The sequence below is a fragment of the Phyllobates terribilis genome, unplaced genomic scaffold, assembly GCF_046119375.1.
Source record: "Phyllobates terribilis strain yellow unplaced genomic scaffold, ASM4611937v1 Scaffold_9__5_contigs__length_417890890, whole genome shotgun sequence".
NCBI lineage: Eukaryota > Metazoa > Chordata > Amphibia > Anura > Dendrobatidae > Phyllobates > Phyllobates terribilis.
The window spans coordinates 103,025,647-103,052,335 of record NW_027362769.1 but is presented as its reverse complement, the minus strand read 5'-3'; the positions used below and the strand labels follow the sequence as shown (position 1 = coordinate 103,052,335).

Genomic DNA, 26,689 nt, shown 5'->3' with positions numbered 1-26,689 from the left:
CTATGCACAGTCATATGGACACAATATATACATAAAGATTTATGCAGTAACCAGTTTTTGATTGTCTTTCATTTTTATACATAACTCCAATGTTATTTGGAAGTCTGAAGACTGTCGTGTATAACATCAAATCTGTGTATTGTCAATCTCTGTTGTGCTACTGACCCTTGTGGCAGTTAGGTCTAGTGCGGAGACCTTCTCCGAATGAACTTATGAATGAAATGCATAAAATTAGTTTTTATTTTTATTTTAGTTAATCAATGTACACTATGCGAACATTCACTGAGCCAGATATAAAGATCAGTGTGGTTCACACAAGGCCAAGCAGAGGCAATCTCAGCAGGTCATTAACGTCATGTGTTTTACCCCACATTGAAACTCTTATAATTACTGTTCTTTTCATGTATTTGGCTTTCAACTGCAGCCAAAAAACTGTGCAAATGTTTCCGTAGTCTCGCATACATAGTAGAAACTGTTGCTTACGCCTGGTTCTTTCTCACCTCAAACAGTCTTTGATCAGCATCATCAAATGGCTTTCCATCCAATCTGTTCAATACTTGTGCTACGCCTGAAAATACACATAGATTGTTAAAGACAAATTCCTACAAACAAACATATCCAGTTGCTTTTACATTTTCCTACATACATGCATACACTGGTGGTGCTATGCAGTCACATAAGACTATCTATGCAATTGCATGATGGCCATTGGTAGACTTCAAGCTTTGAGGGAACCTGCCTTCAGATTCATGATGCCTGAACTACGAGCACAATTGCAGCCAGATATGTTTCATTCTGAAGTGCTATGGCTTTCCAGACTGAACATACTTTGAAAAGTGGATTGTGTGTCTCAGATGACTAGTCCGAGGTGGGTCTCCGGCTGGCTTCTCCTTGCCCTGATTTATTTGACTGACAGGTCTCTCCCTATGTGTAGACATAGGAAAAGATCTGACAGTCAACTGGAGCGGGACAGAGAGAATCCGACTGGGGACCCACCTCAGGCTAGTCAGCCAAAACACATAGTCCCCTTTTCAAAGTATGATCAGTCTGAAAAGCCATAGCACTTCAGAATAAAACATATCTGGCTGCAATCATCCTCAAAGTTCAGGTATCATGAATCATGACAGTTCTCTTTAGGACTTGAGCAGACGACCATATTTTTTGTCCAAGTGCGATCCGACAAAACATCATATCGCCCTCGGACCAATGTTATTCTATTGGTCTCTGCACATGTCCGATTTTTTCCTTATACAGGAAAGTCCAAAGGAAAACACATTGCATACATAATATCTGGATCGCACTCGGCCATGCAAGGCAATCAGTTCGTGGAAAAAATTCGGACTGCACTCGGATGACATCTTAGGGCGGTCTGATTTTCACGGACTGACAAAATGGAGAAGATGGAGATTTTTTTTTCAATCATCCCCTAATCTGAGAAAATCGGATCACACCATGAGCACACTGTGATGAAACTCTGATCGGAGTGTTATTAGCATTATCAGACCGATTCTCTCGGATTAGAGAAAATACAGTCGTGTGACCGCTAGCCTAAAGGTCTTCTACTTGAAGCAGCTGTTTGAGTTTGTACCTGTCAGTACATTCTATATCAAAACTTATTTTAATATTCATACTATGATTAGAGCAGAGGCTACGGAATATATAAGCAGGGCGAGCATGCTTGGATGGTTTCATATCGCTGAAAGACTCTTACAGAATATGCAAGCCTACTTAAATATCACTTCACGCATTTCCTCCATGGCCATCCTCAGGAGAGGAAAAGGGACTATAGACATCTTTTTCTAGCAGCTGGTGAAGGTCCAAGCAATTGGACTGCCACTAATCTAACATTCTGTTGATAGGTGATACAGTGCTCAGCATAAATGAGTACACCCCCTTGAAAAGTAATATTTTAATCAATATCTCACTGAACATAAGAAAAATTTCCAAAATTTTGACCAGTCTGAATGTCATAGAACATTTTTTTAACCTCGAACTCGAACATTAAAGTAACACTAAAAATATAACTTTCATCACAAAATCTTCAATTTTACTGAAATTAGTTGATGCAAAAATGAATACACCCCACATGAAAACTATTACATCTAGTATTTTGTATGACTTCCATGATTTTTAAGTACAGCACCAAGTTTTCTAGGCGTGGAATGAACAAGATGGCTTAATATTCCAATAACAATCTTTTTCCTTTCTTCAAGAACGACCTCTTTTAGAGCCTGGATGCTGGATGGAGAGTGAGGAAAACTTCTCTCCTTAGAATTCCCCATAGTTGTTCAGTTCGGATCAGATCAGGAGACACTTGGCCACTGAATCATTTTCACCCTATTCTTCTTCTTCAGAAATGCAACAGTGGCCTTAGATGTGTTCTGGATCATTAACATGTTGGAAAAGTGCAAAAGGAGCAGATTGATGGTGGCATTTTCTCTTTCAATATAGAGCAGTATATCTGTGAATTCATGATACCATCAATGAAATGTAGCTCCCCGACACCAGCGGCACTCATGCAGGCCCACATAAGGACATGGCCACCACCGTGTTTCACTGTAGGCACCATGTAATTTTCTTTGTACTCCTCACCTTTGCAACAGCATATAGTTTTGGAGCCATCAGTTCCAAATAAATTTATCTTGCTCTCCTCTTCACATGAGAATACGGAGTCCTAGAAGTCCTCACATTTTTCAGCATGGGCCCTGGGAGCTTGTAGTCAGGCTTTTTTGTGCATGCACTTTAGGAGAGGCTTCCTTCATGGCTGAAAGCCATTTATGCCATTCCTCTGCAGTGCTGTATTTTGTCACGGGAGACACTCACTGTGGTTTGTTTGGTTTTTTACTTTTTTAGCTATCTGCAGTGAACTTGCATGTCGATTTTCTTCAACCCTTCTCATCAGAAGATACTTCTATATAGGTGTTAACTTCTGTGGTGGCCTAGATGTCTCAGTGAGATGGTTGCAGTTCCATCTTTGATACATTTTTTAATCATTTTTGCTACAGTATTCTGACTGATAATTAAAGCTTTGCTGATCTTCTTGTAGCCTTCACATCTCTTGTGTAAAGAAATTATTTTCTTTCTCGGGTCTTGTGACATTTCTCTTCCATGTGGTGCCATTGCTGACAGCATGAAATGGGAAGGAGTTTTCTTTGTTAAGTACTGCCCTTTTATTGTAAACTGTCTGCTGGACCCCAGATCAATGAATAATTAAACTTACCTGTGGTTGAATTCTGAGGGTCCACTGTTCAACTACATGCAATATTACCCGATTGACCCTTGTTCACAAACTTGTCTATGCTTCTATATACTAATGGTCTACTCTAAACATTTTGTTAAAGGGGTTTTCCCACGAACAAAAGTTGATTTTAATCAACAGATCTTGGAATAATAATAACTTCCACAATTGGATGTGTTTTAAATAAAATGTTCCTGTGCTGAGTTAATCTTATAAATGTTCCCCTGTGTAATGGCTGTGTCTGACCATGTACAGAAAACGGTCTGATCATACCACATCTCCTGGGCAGGGGAGGAAGCAAAAGAGTATACAGACATTAAGGCAGAGGATCACAGCTGATTCTTCCTGTGAGGTTCAACATTTCACTGCCTGTTTTTAAACAATGTTTTACTTCAAAGAAAGAATCAACTGTGATCCTGTACTGTCCTGTCTGTATACTCTATTGCTTCCTCCCCTGCCCAGGAGATGTGGTACAATCAGACCATGTCCCTGTACGGTCAGACACAGCCATTACACAGTACACAGCAGGGGCAGATTTATAAGATTATCTCAGCACAGGAACATTTTATTTAAATACATTTAATTGTGGAAGTTATTATTATTCCAAGATCTATTGAATAAAATGAACTTTTGTTCATGGGAAAACCCCTTTAAATGAATGAGATGCTGCCCTTGACTGTACACAAGGTTGAACTGGCCCACCAGAGAACCGGAGAATGCTCCGGTGGGCCCTGGCTATTCCTTCAGGAGAGTATATAGTGTAAACCATGCAGCTGCTATGGGGCTCTTGAGTGGGGGAGAACCTGGCTCCACCATCTGGATTTCAACAGTATCTGAACAATCACATGATAACAGATCGAATCAGCAAGAAGAGCCAAATCCTTACATCCTTACATTGTGTATGTTATGGCTATACCACTTGATACAGTGCCTGATAAAAATTAATCTAGGTCAGAAAAAATACTTTAATGATAATGCATTGGTTTTGTATACATGAAAGGTGGGTCCTCAAAATCAAGTCCTCTGGTGGGCCCAATGTTCTTCCGTCTGACACTGACTGTACATGCTGTATTAAGTGTATTGTGCTAAGCACTGCTGATGTAGGTAGTTGGGGGGGTCCAGTCCTGCATATGGGCCCTCCGGGAAATTCATCTGTTCCAATGTGAGTAGGTATGAGCCTGAACACATCTGTCCTTTTAGAGGTTGACGAGATATTTGCAAATTAATGTCCAGGTAACAGCAGAAGACAAACAGAGCAGCAAACGATAATCTATAAACTTGTCAAAATATAGTGAACTTATTTCTTAAAAATAATGAATAAAACAGAAAAATATGAAGATTTGAGAGTCCTCAGTGGTTGACACCTTTTAATGGTTAACTGAAAAGATTGTGACAACTTGCAAGCTTTTGAGACTACTCAGGTCACTTTATTAGGCATAGTATAACACAAAATCTGAAGAGAGTCACATATATGTTTTATTCTATGCCGGAAGAAGAGACCTGAGTAGTCTGGAAAGCTTACAATTTGTTAAGATGTTTTTAGTTAGCCATTAAAAGGTGTCAACCACTGAGGACTCTCAAATCTTAATATTTTTCAATCTACTGGCTAACACGGTACAAAGATACATATTTTTCCTGCAAATAAAACAGAAAAGTTTTAAGATAAAGTTGCCGTTCTATATAAAATCATGAATTACAAATAACGATATAGCAATAAGTTCCACTATACTGTATCTGTACTTAACCACGTGAGCTTAAAATATGAGTTAATACTTGCAATTACTGGCTGATTCTGTGTTACATTTCCAGACAATGACTCATTTTTTTTTTACCAAGACGATTGAGTGCTTTGATTGATAAGCCCCTACTTTGACATTTATATACAAAGGGGAAAAATGACCTCATGACGTAAATGGTTAAGGATTCTCCTCTCATCTAGAACACTTACCGATTATCTGATGATTACTGTTCCAGATTGGAACACACAGCACAGATCTGATATGAAACCCGGAGAACTGGTCGGCCTAGGACACAAGGCGAAAAGGAAGACATGAGCAGACAGTAAAGTTCTCATCTTCACTTTCTATAAACATTTCATATCACATACAAGACCTTTTGAGATGCAGCCGGTATTAGCAGTAACGCTCTATTCTTTGTGTAGTGACTCATTCTCTGCCTCTTATCTTGCGCTACAAGAGCCCGATTCACCAGACGTGAGGAAACTCTAATGCGTGCAATTAGACACGAGAGGGGGACGTGGCAGCGTTACATGGCTTTCAGGCAGTCTGGTGTCTTCTTCATTTTTTTTTTACAATTTATTTCTGTTTTCAGTTTATGACAGTGACACTTCTAACCAGTAACGTGTGTAATTTGCTTCCCTACTATTTATGTACATGTGTGATATTTTAGCCTTAGGAAGAAAGGATAAAAAGGATCTGGTAAATAACTTAAGGTTATATTCACAAGTGGAGTTTTTGCAGCGTTTTTTTTTTTTTTTGTGCTGCTTTTTTTATGCAAATTTAAAGCTGCTTTTTACAGTACCAGCAAAAGCTATGAGATTTCATAAATCTCATGCGCATGATTGCTTTTTTTTTTCTGAATTTGAAAACTGCTACGTTTTTGAAAACTGCAACAAGTCAATTCTTTCAGCATTTTTGCAGCATCTTTGCAATGTTTTTCACCATAGAAGGCAATGAGACATGCAAAAATGCTGCAAAAAACACAACCCTGTGTGAACTTTATAAGACATGTACTGTAGACAAATGACTCATATAATCTGCACCAAAACAAAGCAACAAAATACAGCAGAAATGCAACAAAAAAAACAGCAAACCTGCTTTTTGTAAGAAGCTTCTTTACTGCCAAGACAGCAGGTTTTGATTGCAGGAAAAAAACAGCAAAAAAACAACGTGTAAACATCACCTAAAAAAATCATACCTAGGTCATTTATGCTTTGCTTGCCTAATGCTTCCCAACCGTAGAGCCTTGGGATGGGAAGTCAGTAGTGATGAGCGAGCGTGCTCGCCGCTGCTCGGTACTCACCCGAACATCTCACTGCTCGAAATGCACGGCGCTCGGCGAGTATTTCTGGGGTTGCTCGACGGGATCTCGGGTCTCCTCCCTGCATGTTCGGCGCTCTTTACAGAGCCAATGAACATGCAGGGATTGCCTGCCACTCACTGTAATGCCGTAGCCATGTTGGTTGTGGGCATTACAGTGATTGGCTGGCCGCACAGCGTCATCAGGTCTATATCAGACCTGGCGCCGCCATGCTCGTCACAGTCACTCCGGAATCAGACAGTGTAGGGAGAGGTGCTGCTGCGTCAGGGAGAGAGTTGCTTGTGTACTAGCTAGTGTAGGGAGAAAAAACGTACATTACACATATCCATCTTAACAAACAGTCCTTTTGAGGACTAATCCATCTGCAGAGATATCAGGCAGGCAGTATATATAGGCAGGCAGGCAGGGTATATAGCAGACTGCAGTGCACATAGTACAAGAGGCTCCATTCCAATTCTGCCTTCTGCTGCTGTTAGATATTTCTTTACAAAGGCCCAGGTCTCAGGAATACTTTTCTTTGGATCTTAATCCTCATTATTTGCTTAAAAAGCAATCCAGGGAGCACTGTTTTTCTGCGCCATTTGCTTGTTGGCACTGCAGAATACAGCCAGGTCCTTTCCATATTACAGTGCTAGAAATCCAGCTATTTAAAACTGTGTTTTCTCCATCAAACGTATCACATATACATTGTCAGAAAATACTGCCATTTCTGGCCTCCATTAAAAATTTTGTTTAGTGTGTCAGTGAAGCAATTCACAGCAGTTTGCTGTTCAAAATAGTGACCTACAGGCCAGGTATTTAAAATTCTCTGTTTTCTCCGTCACACGGATCACATATAAGTTCGCTCCAAACTCAGTCATTTGTAGTGTGCGTGGAAGATACTGTCCTTCATTTAAAATGGACAAGGCACGTGGCAAGGGACGGGGAACTGGACGTGATGGTAATGGTGCATGCAGAGGCCGAGGACAAGGCCGTGGGCAAGATGAAATTGTGCCACAACAAACACCCACATCTTCTCGCCTGACCTTCCTTTCCCAATTTCTAGGGGACCGCAGCACACCACTATTGAACCCAGAACAGTGTCAAAAGGTTGTTGGTTGGATAGCGGATAATGCTTCCAGTCACTTAGCCACCACCACCACCACCACCCTGTCTTCCACAAGGTCAAGTCTCAGTAGCCGTGAGTCTGGACCACATATTCCTCACCCTGATCCTCCTTCCTCCCACCATGCAGAGTACCCAGAGACAACTGATCCCACACTTGGACACTCTAAAGAGCTGTTCACTTTTCCATTTATAGATTCGGGCCTCTCGCCCGGTCCACTTGAAGCGGGGCAAGAGGAGATCGCGGGTAGCAATGGCCAAATAATTGAGCAGCCACGGTCACACGAAGGCGACGGTGGGAAAATGTCACAAGAGGTGGACGATGATGAGACACAATTGCCAGAAAGTCAGGAGGAGGACCAGGGTGCGGAAGTGGAAGACGAGGTGGTGGATGATATAGTAACTGACCCAACCTGGCAGGAGGACATGCAGAGCGAGAACAGCAGCACACAGGGGGAGGGAGGCAGAGCACCCCAACAGGCAGGAAGAAGCAATGTGGTGGCCGCAGACAGAAGGCAGGCAACCGTTCCCCATAACACCAACACGAAGGAAGTTGCCAGTACAACTGTTAGGTCTTCCCGAGTCTGGTTGTTTTTTAAAGACTCTGCCTATAACCCCAAAAAGGCCATTTGTACCACCTGCCAGGCCAGCATCAGCAGGGGTGGCAAAACGACCAGCCTGACCACCACCAGCATGATCAGGCACATGGCAGCAAAGCACCTGACTTTGTGGGCCGAACCCCAGGGTCCAGGAGCAGTGTCTGCGGGTGGCACCATTGCTTCTTCCGCTGTTGTGCATGCAAGCCAATCCCCTGTTCATGGTTCATGCGAAGATGCCTCCTGCCCTGCACCTGTCGTTGCACACTCTCAAGTAGCAGCATCAGGAAGCACTTCCATGTCCTTGTCCCAGCGCAGCATTCAGTTGTCCATACCCCAGTCCTTGGAACGCAAGTGCAAATATGCAGCCAACGCCCCACAGGCCACACTACTAAATTCTCACATTTCACGACTGCTTGCGCTCGAAATGTTGCCTCGTGGAGACGGAAGCATTCTGCAACCTGATGGCGGCGGCCGTCCCTCGGTACTCGGTCCCCAGCCGCCACTATTTCTCCCTGTGTGCCGTCCCCGCATTACATAAGCAAGTGTCCCAAAACATTAGCCGTGCCCTCAACAACGCAGTTACCGGGAAAGTCCACCTAACCACGGACACGTGGACAAGTGCTTGTGGGCAGGGACGGTACATCTCGCAGACGGCACACTGGGTTAACATAGTGGAAGCCGGGACCCAGTCGGACCTTGAGACGGAACACGTCCTCCCGATGCCAAGGATTGCGGGCCCTAGGTCAATCAGTGTTGCCCCCACGGTCTACAGCTCCTGCACCTCATCCTCCTCCTCCTCTTCAGCCTCCATCTCCGAAATGACTACATCAGTCAGCTGGAAGCACTGCAGCACTGCCTCGATCAAGCGGCAACAGGCTGTGCTGAAGCTAATATGCTTAGGTGACAAACCGCACAATGCTGAAAAGTTGTGGACAGCTCTGAAAGAGCAGGCAGATCTGTGGCTCACACCGCTGAACCTACAGCCAAGCATGGTCGTGTGTGACAATGGCCGGAACCAGGTGGCGGCTCTGAGGCGAGGCGAGCTCACACACGTACTATGCCTGGCCCATGTGCTTAACCTCATGGTTCAGTGGTTTCTGAAATCCTACCTGGAGCTGCCGGATCTACTTGTTAAAGTACGCCACCTGTGTGCCCATTTTAGAAAGTCAGCTACAGCTTCCGCCGCCCTTGCAGTGTTTCAGCAGCGTTTGCAGCTTCCGGCTCACAGACTGGTGTGTGATGTCCCCACGCGTTGGAACTCTACACTGCAGATGTTGGGAAGGATTTGTGAGCAGAAGAGGGCAGTTGTTGAGTACCAGCATCAACAAGGCCATCGGTATTCAGTTCAGACTCCACACATAAGACCTCAGGAGTGGACATGGATGTCAGACATATGTGCCTTCCTCCAAAACTTTGAGGACTCCACCAAGATGGTGAGCAGCGATGACGCCATAATTAGCATCACCATCCCGCTTCTCTGTCTTCTGAAACACTCTCTGCTCACAATCGAAGAGGATGCATTGCAGGCGGAGCACGATGAGATGGAGCAAGGAACCATACAGGGTGATTACACACAGCCAAGCCTCATCTCATCCCAACGTGGATTGGGTGACAATGAGGAAGAGGAGGATGAAGGACAGGAGCTAGTTTCATGCACTATAGACGGTACTACCTGCACAGCTGTCATACCGTCTGTTTAGCGTAGATGGCCAGAGGACAGAGAGGAGGAGGAGGAGGAGGCGAGCATGGTCAGTCATCCTCTTGGTGAGGACACGGAAGTCTTGCCTGTTAATAGTCTGGAACGCAAGGCTGAGTTTAAGTTACGCTGCCTTTCCCATGACCCTGGCGTTCTCAAAATTTTGGGTGACAGTCATTACTGGTTGGTGACACTTCTAGACCCACGCTACAAGGAGAACTTTATATCTCTTATTCCTGAGGCGGACAGGTCTACAAAAATGGGGCAGTACCAGAAGGCCCTTGTTGCGGAACTATTAAAAAAATTCCCATCTGAAAACGCTGGCGGCAGAGGGCACACTTCGTTGGACAACCAAGGAGTACAGGCGAGAGAGACACAACTTCAATCCAGCAGATGCAGGGTAACACTGTCAAAGTTCTGGGAGAGTATTCTCAGACCCTTCCATCGCACAGGCCCTGAGGCGCGAGGTACTCTCACAAGGAGTGCAAAGTTTTGGAAGATGCTGAGGGAATACCTTGCCGACCATACCAACATCCTCCGTGATTCCTCTGTGCCTTATAATTATTGGGTATCCAAGCTGGATACGTGGAATGAACTGGCTCTCTATGCCTTGGAGGTCCTGGCCTGCCCTGCCACCAGCGCTTTATCAGAGCGGGTTTTTAGTGCCGCTGGTGGAATTATAACTGATAAGCGCATCCGCCTGTCAACTGAAAATGCTGACAGGCTGACTCTTATAAAAATGAACAAGGGCTGGATTGGGCCAGACTTCTCAACACCACTGAATGATAGCAGCGTAACAAACTCAAATCCAGTGTCTTTTTTTGGGAGGTGTATTCCCATGCACCTTTTCACACCCACACATAAGTATACGCTTCCTGATTTTGGCTATTTGCTCTTGTCCTCCTCCTTCTCCTCATCCTCCACCACCATATCACCAGGGTGACTGTGGTCCGTGATGCAACACCCACATAATTTTTTTAAAAGGTGTTTACGATGCCCGTAAAAAAAATTTTTTATACAGTATGTTCATGTATATCCCCCAGGGGTAAATGTTTGTCAGCCTATACACTTGTGCATGGGCATTGCAAGTATAGGAGGCCCGCTCCTTTCTAATGGGAACTTTTTTTATGAGGCCCTCCTCCACGTCTCTTCCAAGGGGCATTGAAGTGCCTCCAAATTTTTGGGAGCCCTTGCATTCACTGCATAGGCCAACACTATGGGAGACTCTCTCCTTTCTAATGGGAATTTGTCATTACTGTGGTCCTGCTCTATGTCTCTTTAAATTGTTAGTTGGGGATTTTCCTAAAATTTGGTCAGCCGTTGGACTCACTGCATACCCTATAACTGTATAGCAGACCCTCTCCTTTCTAATGGGAACATGTCGTACCTTGCTAATGTGGCCCTGCTCTATGTGTCTTTAAATTCTTAGTGGGGTTTTTACTAAAATTGGTCAGCCGTTGGACTCACTGCATACTCTATAACTGTATAGCAGACCCTCTCCTTTCTAATGGGAACATGTCGTACTTGTTACTGTGGCCCTGCTCTATGTGTCTTTAAATTCTTAGTATGGTTTTTCCTAAAATTGGTCAGCCGTTGGACTCACTGCATACCCTATAACTGTATAGCAGACTCTCTTCTTTCTAATGGGAACATGTCGTACTTGTTACTGTGGCCCTGCTCTGTGTGTCTTTAAATTTTTAGTGGGGTTTTTCCTAAAATTGGTCAGCCGTTGGACTCACTGCATACCCTATAACTGTATAGCAGACCCTCTCCTTTCTAATGGGAACATACCTTGTTACTGTGGCCTTGCTCTATGTGTCTTTAAATTCTTAGTGGAGTTTTTCCCAAATTTTGACAGCCCTTGCAGTCACAGCATGGGCATTACCACTATAGGAGACCTGCTCCTTTATAATGGGAACATTTTTTTTACTGAAACCCTCCTCTATGTCTCTTCAAAGGGGTATTTGGTTGCGTCCAAATTTTTGGCAGCCCTTTCAGTCACTGGATACGCAATAACAGTATAAGAGACCAACTTGTTAATAATGGGAACAATAAAGCATAGCCGGCTGATGGCTCTCTAACAATAGTGAGGGCCGACTGCTGGCCTTTTAAGAATAGTAAGGGCCGTCTGATGTCCCTATAAAAGTAGGCTTTATGACTTTCAGAGTCCCTCCATCATAAATAAAACAGGATGTGTCTGATGATGTGTCACACACCACATTGCCAGATAAGGTTGTAAAATGTTAAAATGACATTTCCCGGTGAATGCATTTGTCTTAAAAAATAATGTAAAAAAAACAAAACAATAGGATCTTTCTTTAGTATAAAAAACAGCATCACCAATTTAACCTCAATGTAATCACATTGTTCAGCTCATGCACCACCTCCTCCATCTCCGAAATGACCACATCAGTCACAAGCTGACAGCACTGCAGCACTGCCTTGGCCAAGCGGCAACAGGCTGTGCTGAAGATAACATGCTTAATGCTTAATTGACAAACCGCCCAGCACTGCAGAGTTATTGAAAGCTGTAACACAGCAGCCTGATCTGTGGCTCTCACCGCTGAACATACAGCCAGGCATGGTCGTGTGTGACAATGGGCGGAACCTGGTGACGGAGAAATGACAGCCGGAGTAGATAAGGTTTCCCTCTATGCCAGTCCTTTCACCGAGCTAAATACAACTCTCAGCAAAAAAAGTTGTGGACTGGCTCCATACCATTACAGATCAGGCCATTGTCCAACTCTGTCTTCATGAAATTAAATGCGCAAAGAAAGATGTGTGTGTGTCAAAGCACCACCGACAAGGGCAAGTTGATGTTGGACGGGCTGCCATTGCTTCTGCAACAAGCAGCATTAGAGGACTTCCTGGGAGAAATGACACCCAGGGTAGATACGGTTTCCCTCTATGCCAGTCCTTTCACCGAGCTAAATACAACTCTCAGCAAAAAAAGTTGTGGACTGGCTCCGTACGGTCCCTGGCCACATTCACCTGTCCACGTGTTTGTGGTTAGGCGGTCCTTCCCAGTAAGTGCACTGAGGAGGGCACGGGTAATGTTGTGGGACCAGTGCTTGTGGAAGGCGGAGACGACACCGGGAGAAACAGTGGCGGCTGAGGACCGAGTATGGACACCCGGCCGCCGCCGGCATGAGGTTATGAAAAGCTGCCGTCTCCACGAGCCTAAAAGGCCACATTTCAAGTGCAAGCAGCTGTCAAAAATTTGGCAGTATAGTATTGCAGCCTATTTGGCTGGCTGCATACTTGCGCTTACACTCCAAGGAATGGGGTAGGGACAACTGAACGCTGCAGTGGGACAAGGACGTGGACGGTGATTGTTGCAAGTCTGCAACGACAGGTGCATGGCGGGAGGCATGTTCGCATGTGCCAAGGATCACTTATGATGAGCACACTTTTAGGCAGTGACCTGGGAGTCAGAAATGCTTCAAGAGGTCTTCCCCATGCTGTTCCCATGTCTTTTCAGTACTGTATGCATGTGTCTGATGATGTGTCACACACCACATGGCCAGATAAGGTTGTAAAATGTTAAAATGATATTTCCCAGTCAATGCATTTGTCTTTGTTGAAAGCAATGCAAAAGTGCAAAAACGCATCAAAAACGCTACGTGTGAACATAGCCCATGGTGTGGAGGAGTATTTTTGGTTTTGGTTATTTATTTTGACTTATATACAAGTCATTACCCTGGAAAGGATGTTCCTTAATATATTTTCCCAGGAAAATACATTTTGGTTTTGTTTTTGTATGTTTTATTGTGAGTCCGTAAAAGTGGCATAATACTCTGACAACGTTGTTGACAGCAGTGACCTGGGAGTCAGAAATGCTTGCAATGGTCTTCCCCATGCTGTTCCCATCTCATTTGAGCACTTCCCATCGATTTTGGCAATTTTTAGGCCCTCTGCAGACCGCTGGGGGTGCCACCTGAAAAATGCTCAAGTTTCCCATAGACTTACAATGGGCTCGTTGCTCGGGTCGAGCACCCGAGTATTCCGATTTGCTCGACCCGAGCAACGAGTACCCGAGCATTTTAGTGCTCGCTCATTACTAGAAGTCAGTTAACCAGCTAGGGCTCCACCCCACAGCGACTTTTGTCTTTGCAATTTTAAGATTACAAATATAGTACTGCCCGTTGCGACTAATGATTTTAAATGTGGTCATGCAGAAGTCAAGAAGAGTTGCATTTTTGCCAACTGTTGTCTCACAGTTGTGGGTCTCAATGTGATCACATTCATTATCATTGTGACTTATTGAAACAACATTGCAATCTTATCCTGCAATGTAGTTCTAGCCTTAAAGGGGGCATTTTTTTTCTTACTTAAATGCATGTAATTGGGGCTAGAAAACATTTTAGCAATTGGGTTTTGTTAAATTTTTTGCATTGCTTGCCTCCTATAGCCGCTGTTTTACACGGTCTATTGCTGGCTGCAGAATGCGACAATGGGGCTGGCCACATTGTCTTTATTTTATCAGATGTGTTGGGGAAATGATTCTGTAACACTTACCATTACATAAGTAGCACAGGTTATCCTTCTATTTTCCTCACAAACTGCACAGCTCTCCAGTTCATACAATGGCTGCTGGCTGCTGGTGAAGGCGCATGTGACCAGACCCGCCCATCAGTCTCATCCAATAGAAAAGCAGTTTTCCCATGTAAGGTTTTCAATTGGACAAGGCTTATGGACAGGTCTGGTCACATACTCCTCTCCCAGCAGCCATAGTCTGGACTGGAGATCTGTGCAGGAAAGCTGCACTAGAGCCGACTATATGGGTGCGGCTTTGCTCAATGCAAGTATATTGAGAGAGGTCAGTCAAGTCTAGTCGGAATTTGGCCGGAAGTATGCAAATCGCATACTTGCGGTCACATGACCGACCGCCCCCGGAGAATCCTCACAGCACACAGTGTCCGCGATGTGCAGATTCACAAGTCTGCAGTGACATAGAGTGACTGCAGACTTGTAGCCTAAGGCCAGACAACCCCTTTAATATTGAGTTCAATGTACACCAGTATGCAGTAAGCTCCTAAGCTCCATCTAGTGGAGGCTGATGATGATTTGCAGCTATGTATTAGAATTAGGCTGTGTGCTTGGTAGAAGGTCTGCCATGTTCCCCAATGATAATCCGCATGTGCTGTGCACATGCTGCGGAAATTTCCGCTGCGGATTATCATTGCGGAAAAATCCGCAGCACTACCAATTATTTTGCGTAAACGTGGCATTTTCGCCGCCATTGACTTGCATTGAATCGCTTAATATTCGCATGACTAGATGTGCACAAGCGGATATTAAGCGATTCAATGTGCGGATAATACCCGGGTTTGGAGAAGAGGAGACTCTCCTCTGGACCCGGGTACCATAGTACCTGTAAAAAAAAAGAATTAAAATAAAAAATATACATTATACTTACCTTCTGACGGCCCTTGGACTCCATAGCGATGCTTCCCGGCAGCTCACGATGGTCTAAAAGAACCTGCCATGACATAATTTAGTCATGTGACGGGTCACGCGACCGCCGACGTCGGCGGTCGCGTGACCGGTCACATGACCAAGTGGCGTCATGGCAGGTCCTTTTACACAACCACGAGACACCGGGATGACCGGACGCATCGGATAAGGAGACCAGGGGCCATCAAAGGGTAAGTATAATGTTTTTTTACTTTTACCATTTTTATTCTTTTTTTAACTAACTTGGTCACACTATACAAAATCCACGCCGGCTGCATGGATTTACAGTACAGACCAAAAGTATGGACACACCTTCTCATTTAAAGATTTTTCTGTATTTTCATGACTATGAAAATTGTACATTCACACTGAAGACATCAAAACTATGAATTAACACATGTGGAATTATATACTTAACAAAAAAGTGTGAAATAACTGAAAATATGTCTTATATTCTAGGTTCTTCAAAGTAGCCACCTTTTGCTTTGATGACTGCTTTGCACACTCTTGGCATTCTCTTGATGAGCTTAAAGAGGTAGTCACCGGAAATGGTCTTCCAACAATCTTGAAGGAGTTCCCAGAGATGCTTAGCACTTGTTGGCCCTTTTGCCTTCACTCTGCGGTCCAGCTAACCCCAAACCATCTCGATTGGGTTCAGGTCTGGTGACTGTGGAGGCCAGGTCATCTGGCGTAGCACCCCATCACTCTCCTTCTTGGTCAAATAGCCCTTACACAGCCTGGAGGTGTGTTTGGGGTCATTGTCCTGTTGAAAAATAAATGATGGTCCAACTAAACGCAAACCAGATGGAATAGCATGCCGCTGCAAGATGCTGTGGTAGCCATGCTGGTTCAGTATGCCTTCAATTTTGAATAAATCCCCAACAGTGTCACCAGCAAAGCACCCCCACACCATCACACCTCCTCCTCCATGCTTCACGGTGGGAACCAGGCATGTAGAGTCCATCTGTTCACCTTTTCTGCGTCGCACAAAAAAACGGTGGTTGGAACCAAAGATCTCAAATTTGGACTCATCAGACCAAAGCACAGATTTCCACTGGTCTAATGTCCATTCCTTGTGTTCTTTAGCCCAAACAAGTTTCTTCTGCTTGTTGCCTGTCCTCAGCAGTGGTTTCCTAGCAGTTATTTTACCATGAAGGCCTGCTGCACAAAGTCTCCTCTTAACAGTTGTTGTAGAGATGTGTCTGCTGCTAGAACTCTGTGTGGCAGTGACCTGGTCTCTAATCTGAGCTGCTGTTAACCTGCGATTTCTGAGGCTGGTGACTCGGATAAACTTATCCTCAGATGCAGAGGTGACTCTTGGTCTTCCTTTCCTGGGGGGGTCCTCATGTGAGCCAGTTTCTTTGTAGCGCTTGATGGTTTTTGCAACTGCACTTGGGGACACATTCAAAGTTTGCCCAATTTTTCTGACTGACTGACCTTCATGTCTTAAAGTAATGATGGCCACTCATTTTTCTTTACTTAGCTGCTTTTTTCTTGCCATAATACAAATTCTAACAGTCTATTCAGTAGGACTATCAGCTGTGTATCCACCTGACTTCTGCACAACACAACTGATGGTCCCAACCCATTTATAAGGCAAGAAATCCCACTTATTAAACCTGACAGGGCACACCTGTGAAGTGAAAACAATTTCCGGTGACTACCTCTTGAAGCTCATCAAGAGAATGCCAAGAGTGTGCAAAGCAGTCATCAAAGCAAAAGGTGGCTACTTTGAAGAACCTATAATATAAGACATATTTTCAGTTGTTTCACACTTTTTTGTTAAGTATATAATTCCACATGTGTTAATTCATAATTTTGATGCCTTCAGTGTGAATGTACAATTTTCATAGTCATGAAAATACAGAAAAATCTTTAAAGGATAAAGTTTGTCCAAACTTTTGGTCTGTACAGTATATAGTGTGACCAAGTTGTCAAGCACTTTCCAAGTGATGCTAAAATCACTTGGAAAGTGCTTGACAACCCGCATGCGAAATCGCATGATCAAAACGCTTCAATTACGCTTGTCGCTGGCAGGAAAAACGCATGTAAAATCCGCATGCGTTTTTTCTGCCAGGGAGATACATTTCTGCATCGTGGGCACTTAGCCTAATTGAGTTATAAAAAGATAAGCAAAAATAAAGAAAAATCTTAACCTAATTTTGAACCCATTCGGATAAGAAAAAATGTTTTCACCTAGAGAAAAAGTTCACAAAAATTCAGTGTCAGTGTCAGAAATGCAACACAAGCTAATATTTACTAACAATTTTATTATTTTGGTATATGAATGAGAAACCCATGAGAGCAGTTCTGACTACTAAGAAGTAAAATACAGTACAGACCAAAAGTATGGACACACCTTCTCATTTAAAGATTTTTCTGTATTTTCATGACTTTGAAAATTGTACATTCACACTGAAGGCATCAAAACTATGAATTAACACATGTGAATTATATACTTAACAAAAAAGTGTGAAACAACTGAAAATATGTCTTATATTCTTGGTTCTTCAAAGTAGCCACCTTTTGCTTTGATGACTGCTTTGCACACTCTTGGCATTCTCTTGATGAGCTTCAAGAGGTAGTCACCGGAAATGGTTTTCACTTCACAGGTGTGCCCTGTCAGGTTTAATAAGTGGGATTCCTTGCCTTATAAATGGGGTTGGGACCATCAGTTGTGTTGTGCAGAAGTCAGGTGGATACACAGCTGATAGTCCTACTGAATAGACTGTTAGAATTTGTATTATGGCAAGAAAAAAGCAGCTAAGTAAAGAGAAATGAGTGGCCATCATTACTTTAAGAAATGAAGGTCAGTCAGTCTGAAAAATTGGGCAAACTTTGAAAGTGTCCCCAAGTGCAGTTGCAAAAATCATCAAGCGCTACAAAGAAACTGGCTCACATGAGGACCGCCCCAGGAAAGGAAGACCAAGAGTCACCTCTGCTTCTGAGGATAAGTTTATCCGAGTCACCAGCCTCAGAAATCGCAGGTTAACAGCAGCTCAGATTAGAGACCAGGTCAATGACACATCTCTACAACAACTGTTAAGAGGAGACTTTGTGCAGCAGGCCTTCATGGTAAAATAGCTGCTAGGAAACCACTGCTAAGGACAGGCAACAAGCAGAAGAGACGTGTTTGGGCTAAAGAACACAAGGAATGGACATTAGACCAGTGGAAATCTGTGCTTTGGTCTGATGAGTCCTAATTTGAGATCTTTGGTTCCAACCACCGTGTCTTTGTGCGATGCAGAAAAGGTGAACGGATGGACTGTACATGCCTGGTTCCCACCGTGAAGCATGGAGGAGGAGGTGTGATGGTGTGCGGGTGCTTTGCTGGTGACACTGTTGGGGATTTATTCAAAATTGAAGGCATACTGAACCAGCATGGCTACCACAGCATCTTGCTGCGGCATGCTATTCCATCCGGTTTGCGTTTAGTTGGACCATCATTTATTTTTCAACAGGACAATGACCCCAAACACACCTCCAGGCTGTGTAAGGGCTATTTGACAAAGAAGGAGAGTGATGGGGTGCTACGCCAGATGACCTGGCCTCCACAGTCACCAGACCTGAACCCAATCGAGATGGTTTGGGGTTAGCTGGACCGCAGAGTGAAGGCAAAAGGGCCAACAAGTGCTAAGCATCTCTGGGAACTCCTTCAAGATTGTTGGAAGACCATTTCCGGTGACTACCTCTTGAAGCTCATCAAGAGAATGCCAAGAGTGTGCAAAGCAGTCATCAAAGCAAAAGGTGGCTACTTTGAAGAACCTAGAATATAAGACATATTTTCAGTTGTTTCACACTTTTTTGTTAGGTATATAATTCCACATGTGTTAATTCATAGTTTTGATGCCTTCAGTGTAAATGTACAATTTTCATAGTCATGAAAATACAGAAAAATCTTTAAATGAGAAGGTGTGTCCAAACTTTTGGTATGTACTGTAGGTATGAGTTGTTTTTTCCAAAAATATCAATGGACATTTAAAAGTCATTTCTATTCACTTTAAGTCTTCCTCTGTGCGTCAGTATTCGCCAGCCACGGGACTTTCATCTATAATGGGGCCGTTGACATAATTTGCTCTGACATCTTATCACAGACTAAATAAAATTCTTGGGGCATGTTAGTAGGACAATGTTTTTTCTTGAACACTCATTTTGTTGTATAATGAATATTTTACAAATAAGTTAAAAAAAAACACACAGTATGTATTTCAATCTATAAAACTTTTCTGTGGAAGATGTGAACATAAAATGCCCTCCAAGAAAATCTCAAATCAAACTTTAGGTCAAACTATCTATTAGGTCGGTCATCCACTTACGGTCATAATGTTGCTTCCTGGCTACAGAACTTGGGGACATCAATAAACGCAAATGTACAGAGTCAGCCGATCTATGAACAGCTGAGTTGGTGCAAGAATACAATGGATATTTATATACTGATGGGGTATTTAGTAATTCTCCCAAGTAAACAAACAACTCATTTGTGATAAATGATATTTTAGAGAGAAACCAGTGCATAAGTAGGGAACTACTAGCTCTGTATAGCCTTTAGATATCATAGTCTCATTGCTTTTTGTAAGGCAAAATGCTACTGGGTCTAGAGACCTGTCAACTTGCAAATAATAAGTATTTTTGTTGCTATAAGCTCTGATTTGGGGGCTTCACAACTTATAGCATAGTGTTTATACATTGAACTCACTAGTAAAACAGTATGCACTGAGTTCCTATGCTTCCCTAGTGATGGCTGCAATTTAAAGGGGTTGTCCACTAGTGGGACAACCCTTTCTCAATCTGTATGTTTCCCCTTTTTGAAATAACACTTTCACTCACCTCCGGTACCGTTCCAGTGAGGTCTGCAATATCACTCCCAGTGATCGCGTAACAATGTGACGTCACGCAAACCCTGCAGCAGCTCTCACTTCCTCCGGATGTAAGCGATGTGTTCGAAGAGTGAAGTGGCCGCTTGATAGGACACAGTGTTCACTGGTACACAATCGCCGAAAGAGCCAGTGTCGACACCGCTGGAACGGTACTGGAACCGGAGGTGAGTATAAATGTTATTTTAAAAAGAGGAAACATACGGATTGAGAAAGGGTTGTCCCAGCAGTGAACAATCCCTTTAACTTTGTATGTATATGCAGTGAACTTGGAGCCCACAATGATGTAATGTAAAAAATTATCAGCATAGAGTGATGGACCTAAAAGTCACATGGTATTATACAGCGGACATTTACTTTAAAAGAAGTTATCTGTAGAGACCGGCGAGCATGCTCGGCACTGCTTGATACTCCATCGAGTAGAGAGCAGTGCCGATTATTGCGTGGTGCTCGAATCCCTGTAAGTGAATTATCTGAGAGAGAGAAAGAGGGAGAATTTTTCCATCCTCCAAAAAAATGCTCGAGTTTGCCATTCACTTCCATTATGCTCGCTACTCGAGTCGAGCACGTCCGAAAATCCGAGCGTCCGACATGCTCAATTCGAATACTCGAGGATTTCACTGCTCAATCAACACTAGTTCTCTGCATTGGACAATCCCAACAAGTGCAAAAACAATAAGCTTATCACAAAGTGTGCCTCTACTAAGACCAATACCAATCGACTCTACACTTTGGGGAAGCCTACCAGTAAGGCTATGTTCACACTGAGTATTTTGAGGCATTCAAAAATGAGTCTTTCAAGCAGAAATCGCTTAGGAAATTGTTCTTTTTTGGAATGTTTTTGATTTTTTCTTTTCCTGAAATGTTTCCTAAAGTGATTTTGAACAGTTATGGGAAAGGTTTTTTTTTCCCCTGAAGCATTTTTTGCATCCTTTAGATTTGACAATGCCTAGTTTGATGGTGGATTCCATTAGGATCCACTTCAAAGAAGTGACATTCACTTTTTTTTCACCAGGCATCTTTCAAGCCCCTTCAGGAAAAAAGAAACTCATATGAACAGCAAACTGTATTTTCCATAGAAAAGAATAGAAAGGCGTCAAGACTTTTTCCAAGGATGATCAAGGAATGAATATGCTAAGACAAAAACCAGTGTGAACATAGCCTTAGTGTTCAGTTTCCCTGCAGTACTACCAAAGGGGAATTTAGCCATTACACAATGTCCATTAAAATCAATGTATTTTCATTGTAGGACAGGATAGGTCCTCTAGAGCTAGAGGCGCTCTTTGTAAGTACACTCCACTTGGGTCAAAGATGAAAATATTGAAGAAGAAAACTCCTCTATTGAATAAATCAGGGTCACTTAATAGGATATACAATATAAAATGGGTTTTCAGAATCAGACAACCTATTTAAGCCTACAGTCAATTGTGCAACTGTTGGCCAATATATCTCTAGCTGGTGTGCGACAAGTAGGCTTATCAGGTCAGACAGTGACACAGCAAACTTTGTTATATGCGTGACTGAGAATAAAAAGGACTGCAGTACAATCCTGCACGCTTAGGCTAAGGCCACACAACTGTTTTTCTCTCATCTGAGAAAATCAGTCTGATTATGCTAATCACACTCTAATCAGACTGTAATCAGACTGACTAGAGTGTGATTAGAGTGTGTTCAGAGTGTGAACATGACTGTTTTTCTCTCATCTGTGAAAATCAGTCTGATTACACTAATCAGACTGTAATCAGACTGACTAGAGTGTGATCAGAGTGTGATCAGAGTGTGAACAGAGTGTGAACAGAGTGTGAACAGAGTGTGATCAGAGTGTGACCAGAGTGTGACCAGAGTGTGAACACGACTGTTTTTCTCTGATCTGCGAAAATCAGTCTGATTACGCTAATCACACTAATCAGTCTATAATCAGACTGACTAGAGTGTGATCAGAGTGTGATCAGAGTGTGATCAGAGTGTGATCAGAGTGTGAACACGACTGTTTTTCTCTCATCTGTGAAAATCAGTCTGATTACGCTAATCACACTAATCAGACTGTAATCAGACTGACTAGAGTGTGATCAGAGTGTGATCAGAGTGTGACCAGAGTGTGAACACGACTATTTTTCTCTCATCTGTGAAAATCAGTCTGATTGCGCTAATCAGACTCTAATCAGACTGTAATCAGACTGACTAGAGTGTGATTAGAGTGTGTTCAGAGTGTGAACATGACTGTTTTTCTCTCATCTGTGAAAATCAGTCTGATTACACTAATCAGACTGTAATCAGACTGACTAGAGTGTGATCAGAGTGTGATCAGAGTGTGATCAGAGTGTGATCAGAGTGTGAACAGAGTGTGATCAGAGTGTGATCAGAGTGTGAACAGAGTGTGAACAGAGTGTGATCAGAGTGTGATCAGAGTGTGACTAGAGTGTGAACACGACTGTTTTTCTCTCATCTGCGAAAATCAGTCTGATTACGCTAATCACACTCTAATCAGACTGTAATCAGACTGACTAGAGTGTGAACAGAGTGTGAACAGAGTGTGATCAGAATGTGAACATGACTGTTTTTCTCTCATCTGTGAAAATCAGTCTGATTACGCTAATCACACTCTAATCAGACTGTAATCAGACTGACTAGAGTGTGATCAGAGTGTGATCAGAGTGTGAACACGACTGTTTTTCTCTCATCTGTGAAAATCGGTCTGATTGCGCTAATCACACTCTAATCAGACTGTAATCAGACTGACTAGAGTGTGATCAAAGTGTGATAAGAGTATGAACAGAGTGCGATCAGAGTGTGATCAGAATGTGAACACGACTGTTTTTCTCTCATCTGTGAAAATCAGTCTGATTGTGCTAATCACACTCTAATCAGACTGTAATCAGACTGACTAGAGTGTGATCAGAGAGTGGTCAGAGTGTATTCAGAGTTTGATTTGATTTTCTGAGAGAGAAAAAAAAGTTTCTCCATCTTCTCCTTTCAGTCTGTCTGTGAAAAATTGGGACAGCTTTCGAATGTCATCTGAGTGCGGTCCAATGTTTTCCACAGACTTATAGACATGAATGGGGGAGCGTGATCCAATAATTATTGGAGGCAAATCAGTCATGCTGTATCCAAGAAAAAAAATCGGACATGTGCTCAGTCTCATCGAATAACATGGGACGAGTGCTATCCGTCAAAACCAAGGATAGCAGTCCTCTGTGTTATATGGTCATCTGCATGACCTCTTATACTATACAAGTCCTGTGTTTCCTTATCTTGTCTATTTGACGTAAATTATCTCACAAATTAAAAAAAAAAGTCCAAGTATAATTTACACTCTGGTATTTGCAGCTTTTTTAGTTAAATTTTAATATCCTGGTACAAGGAGAGAGATCTAATGACTACATAATGTACAGTAACAAGTGGGAAATAAGGAATAGGATTAGGATTATTAGCATTTATGAAAGTGGGTGCAGATTTCCTATTGAATCAATGTTATTAGATTCATTGGATTTCATGCACAAGACAGGCCCACACAATTCAGGATGAAAAGTGAACATTTTTCCTACTTAAATCCTGAAAATAATTATTGCCCTTTAAAACTTTTGAATTGCACATTCTTATTTTTCTTAAGAAAGTGATGCAGAGCGACATATTGGCTCTGGCTTAAGCAGTATATGATACCGGGATGAGACAGCTGAATTAACTCCTTCAGAATTGAAGGGCTAGCTTAGCATATCTTGAAGGGTAGCATCTCCAGCTCTAGAAAATGTCACATGCTGTTTGCCTTCCTGACATTACCTTTGGGCAAAGTTTGATTACTACTGACATTCATTTTTTTAAGTTTCCCTTAAATTGCTCTTAAAGACCTTTGCAACATTTTTTTAATCAATGTTATGTAAAATCGTATGTGTTTTTTTTTAAATCTATTCCAACTTTTGATCAAGATAGACTTGGATGTTTCTAGGTTCAAAACTCAACAAATCTTTTCATAAACTTAAATCAGCACTCCAACAAAAATGTTTTTTTTTCGCCTATACAGTGCAGAATAGGTTATTATTAAAGAATATAAAGAATACAGAGGTTCTTTGGTATGCCATGTGTAACGGTTTAAATTTTTGTGCCACATCTGGGATGTTTGTCATCTTCTTCACCTCTGATATGTATCCCTTACATTTCCAAGTATACCTTTTCAGCTTTGCTTTTGTTCCTATCTAATGGCAGCCAGTAATCCATCAGTGAGATAAAGTGGCTGCCCTTGACGCATACTGAAGAGTTTTCATATATCCTATGTGATGCAGCTTTAACCTGTCTATTTTGCCTCCTGCTTGTGACAAGTTTCTCCCTGTCAGCTTTTAGCAGTATGATGCAGTGCCTTATAGAAAGCACTGGAAATTGTACATGCAGCACTTATAGATGTAGACAGGCAGTGTGAATCAGGGGAGGACTATAACTGCAATTGTATGGAATCACTTAGTATCTCACTGCTTTTTTACATAAAGCAGAAATACCGAATCATGAAAAGTGTCTAAAAGAAAAACAATCCCTTTGCAATCAATCATGGTTTTCATTTTTAGGGCAGGGACACACTGCGATATTTCTCCTGCGAGCATGGCATGGTAAACCTCCTACTGGCCGACACCTCTGCTGACGTGAGCTTGACAGCTGTATAGAAATCCATCACGCTGTCATGCTCAGGTCAGGAGAGGTGTCGGGCCAGTCCATTCAGTGCGATGTGATCATCACACGAGTTATACGGCTGTGTGTCTCTGCCCCTAAGAGCAGAATACAAAATGAAAGCTGTACTTGTTACTATAGGGAACAAAGACAGTTTCTCTTTTAGACCGTTTCCCAAATCTTCCTAATTAATATCCTTAGCTACATAGAAGGACAGGCAATGGGACAAAGGGGCAGAGCTAGGTGAGAGGTGCGGTGTCTGAGAGTTGCTTGGAGGGATTTTATAGGTGATGATGTCATCCTGTTACTTACAGGAAGTCACAGACTGACATCCTGTTTGCACATTGGTGCATGTAATGGACTGGTGGTCAGACAGCAGATCACATGATATTGTTGTCCATAATTAAAGGTTTACAATGTATGGATGCAACTGAGCTGGGATGAAACAAATCACACAGCTACAATATAATTTGGGAGATGGCATTATACTAGAGTGCTACTTTAATTACATGCAACTATCTGTGCTAAAGGGAATGTTGGTTGGAGAAAACCTATTTTCATAGACCGTATTAGGGAATTCTGAATTAATAGAGGTGGGTCTTCTGTTCGGAATCTTCATCTCAGTGCATTCCCATTAAGAGGGTGGCTACAAGGAATGTCTCTGGTGCTGGAGGAGCTGCAGGTCCCTGCGTTATATAAAAAATGCTTTATTTGAACTGTGTAATGTTTTTTTTCACCTTTGATGGTACTGCAGAGACATTAAAGGGAATATGTCAACAGGATTTCACCTCCTTAAACTATATATATGGGCATGTAGCTCTTTCAAACACAAGTTGATCAATGCCTTAACATGGACAATTCGTTCCTACATTACTGAGAAATCAGCGTTTGAATTTATATGCAAATGAGGCTGAAGAGCTATGGTAGATCTGAAGCCTCTGTTACTCCAGCCTCTGTCATTGCCCAGCGTCTCCTCCTAGATTGGGAGTGTGAAACCAGATTCCCTTTAAATATTTACGGACAGGTTTCCTCATTTGTAGTAGTTTTGTGGTTGTCACCTATCTTGAAGGACTGCAAGATGTGTGTTCACATGCATATAGGTTATGCGGCACAGCAGCACCTGGCAGCATAAAAATGGCAAAATACTCACAATATGACTGGTAACACAAAGAAAATATTTTAATTGTGATCATGGTAACTCAAGGTAGAAGAGGAATTTTACCAAAAACTTCCCAAAAAAGGAGAATTTCCTAAAGCGGTTTCTGCTTGAAAAACAAATTTTTAAATGGCTCAAAAAAACTCAGTGTGAACATAGCCTTACTGGTAGGCTTTCCCAAAGTGTAGAGCCGATTGGTATTGGTCTTAGTAGGGGCACAGGAATTGCTGAAGAGTCACTTCTAAGATAAATGTCTTCACAAATACTGGTTTTCCCAATATAAACTTTCCTTGGCCCTTGACTCCCAATAAAAAATTAACCTGTAAGAATGCGTATTGGTCCACTTACCTCTGCATCAAAGCGAGGGTCTTGATAGGCATCACTTATGTTAACTGGAAGACCCGTGGAAGCAACTAATTCAGCTATGCTGTTATTTATTAACCAGTCAGAGTATGAGGATTTCTCTAGGCTGTCTTTAAAACTATGGGAGGGGAAAGGAAAAAAAGAGACAGATAGCAGTTGCAATAAATTCAAACAAAAAAAGTTATAAAATCAAGACATGGTAATGCACGAAAACAAATGCAATAAAATATATTTACGAAAGAAGACGATCTATGATGCTTTCAGAATCCAGTGTGAACTATTTCTGTATTTGTAGAGGTTGCCTTTGCATTCTTGGCATTGGCTGTTTCTGGTATTACAGTTCAGGCTCATGTAAACCAACAAAACATCATATCAAACTCGGACCAATGTTAAGGGTCCGTGTACATGTCCGATTTTTTCCTCAGATCGAGTCTGTCCGAGGAAACATCAAGCAAGCATGATTTGCATCTATAAACTGGACCGAACTCA

General features: G+C 42.5%; 1 protein-coding gene across 1 annotated transcript in view; it reads right to left on the bottom strand.

The window, feature by feature from the left end:
* The window catches only part of PDE11A (phosphodiesterase 11A), a 921,640-nt gene that overhangs the window by 381,664 nt on the left and 513,287 nt on the right, over positions 1 to 26,689 (bottom strand). The window contains exons 6-8 of the mRNA XM_073646878.1: positions 26,186 to 26,318; positions 5,187 to 5,262; positions 501 to 568 (exon numbers count right to left, since the gene is read on the bottom strand). Coding sequence (XP_073502979.1) covers positions 501 to 568; positions 5,187 to 5,262; positions 26,186 to 26,318 — 277 coding nt within the window. The remainder of the gene's footprint in view (positions 1 to 500; positions 569 to 5,186; positions 5,263 to 26,185; positions 26,319 to 26,689) is intronic.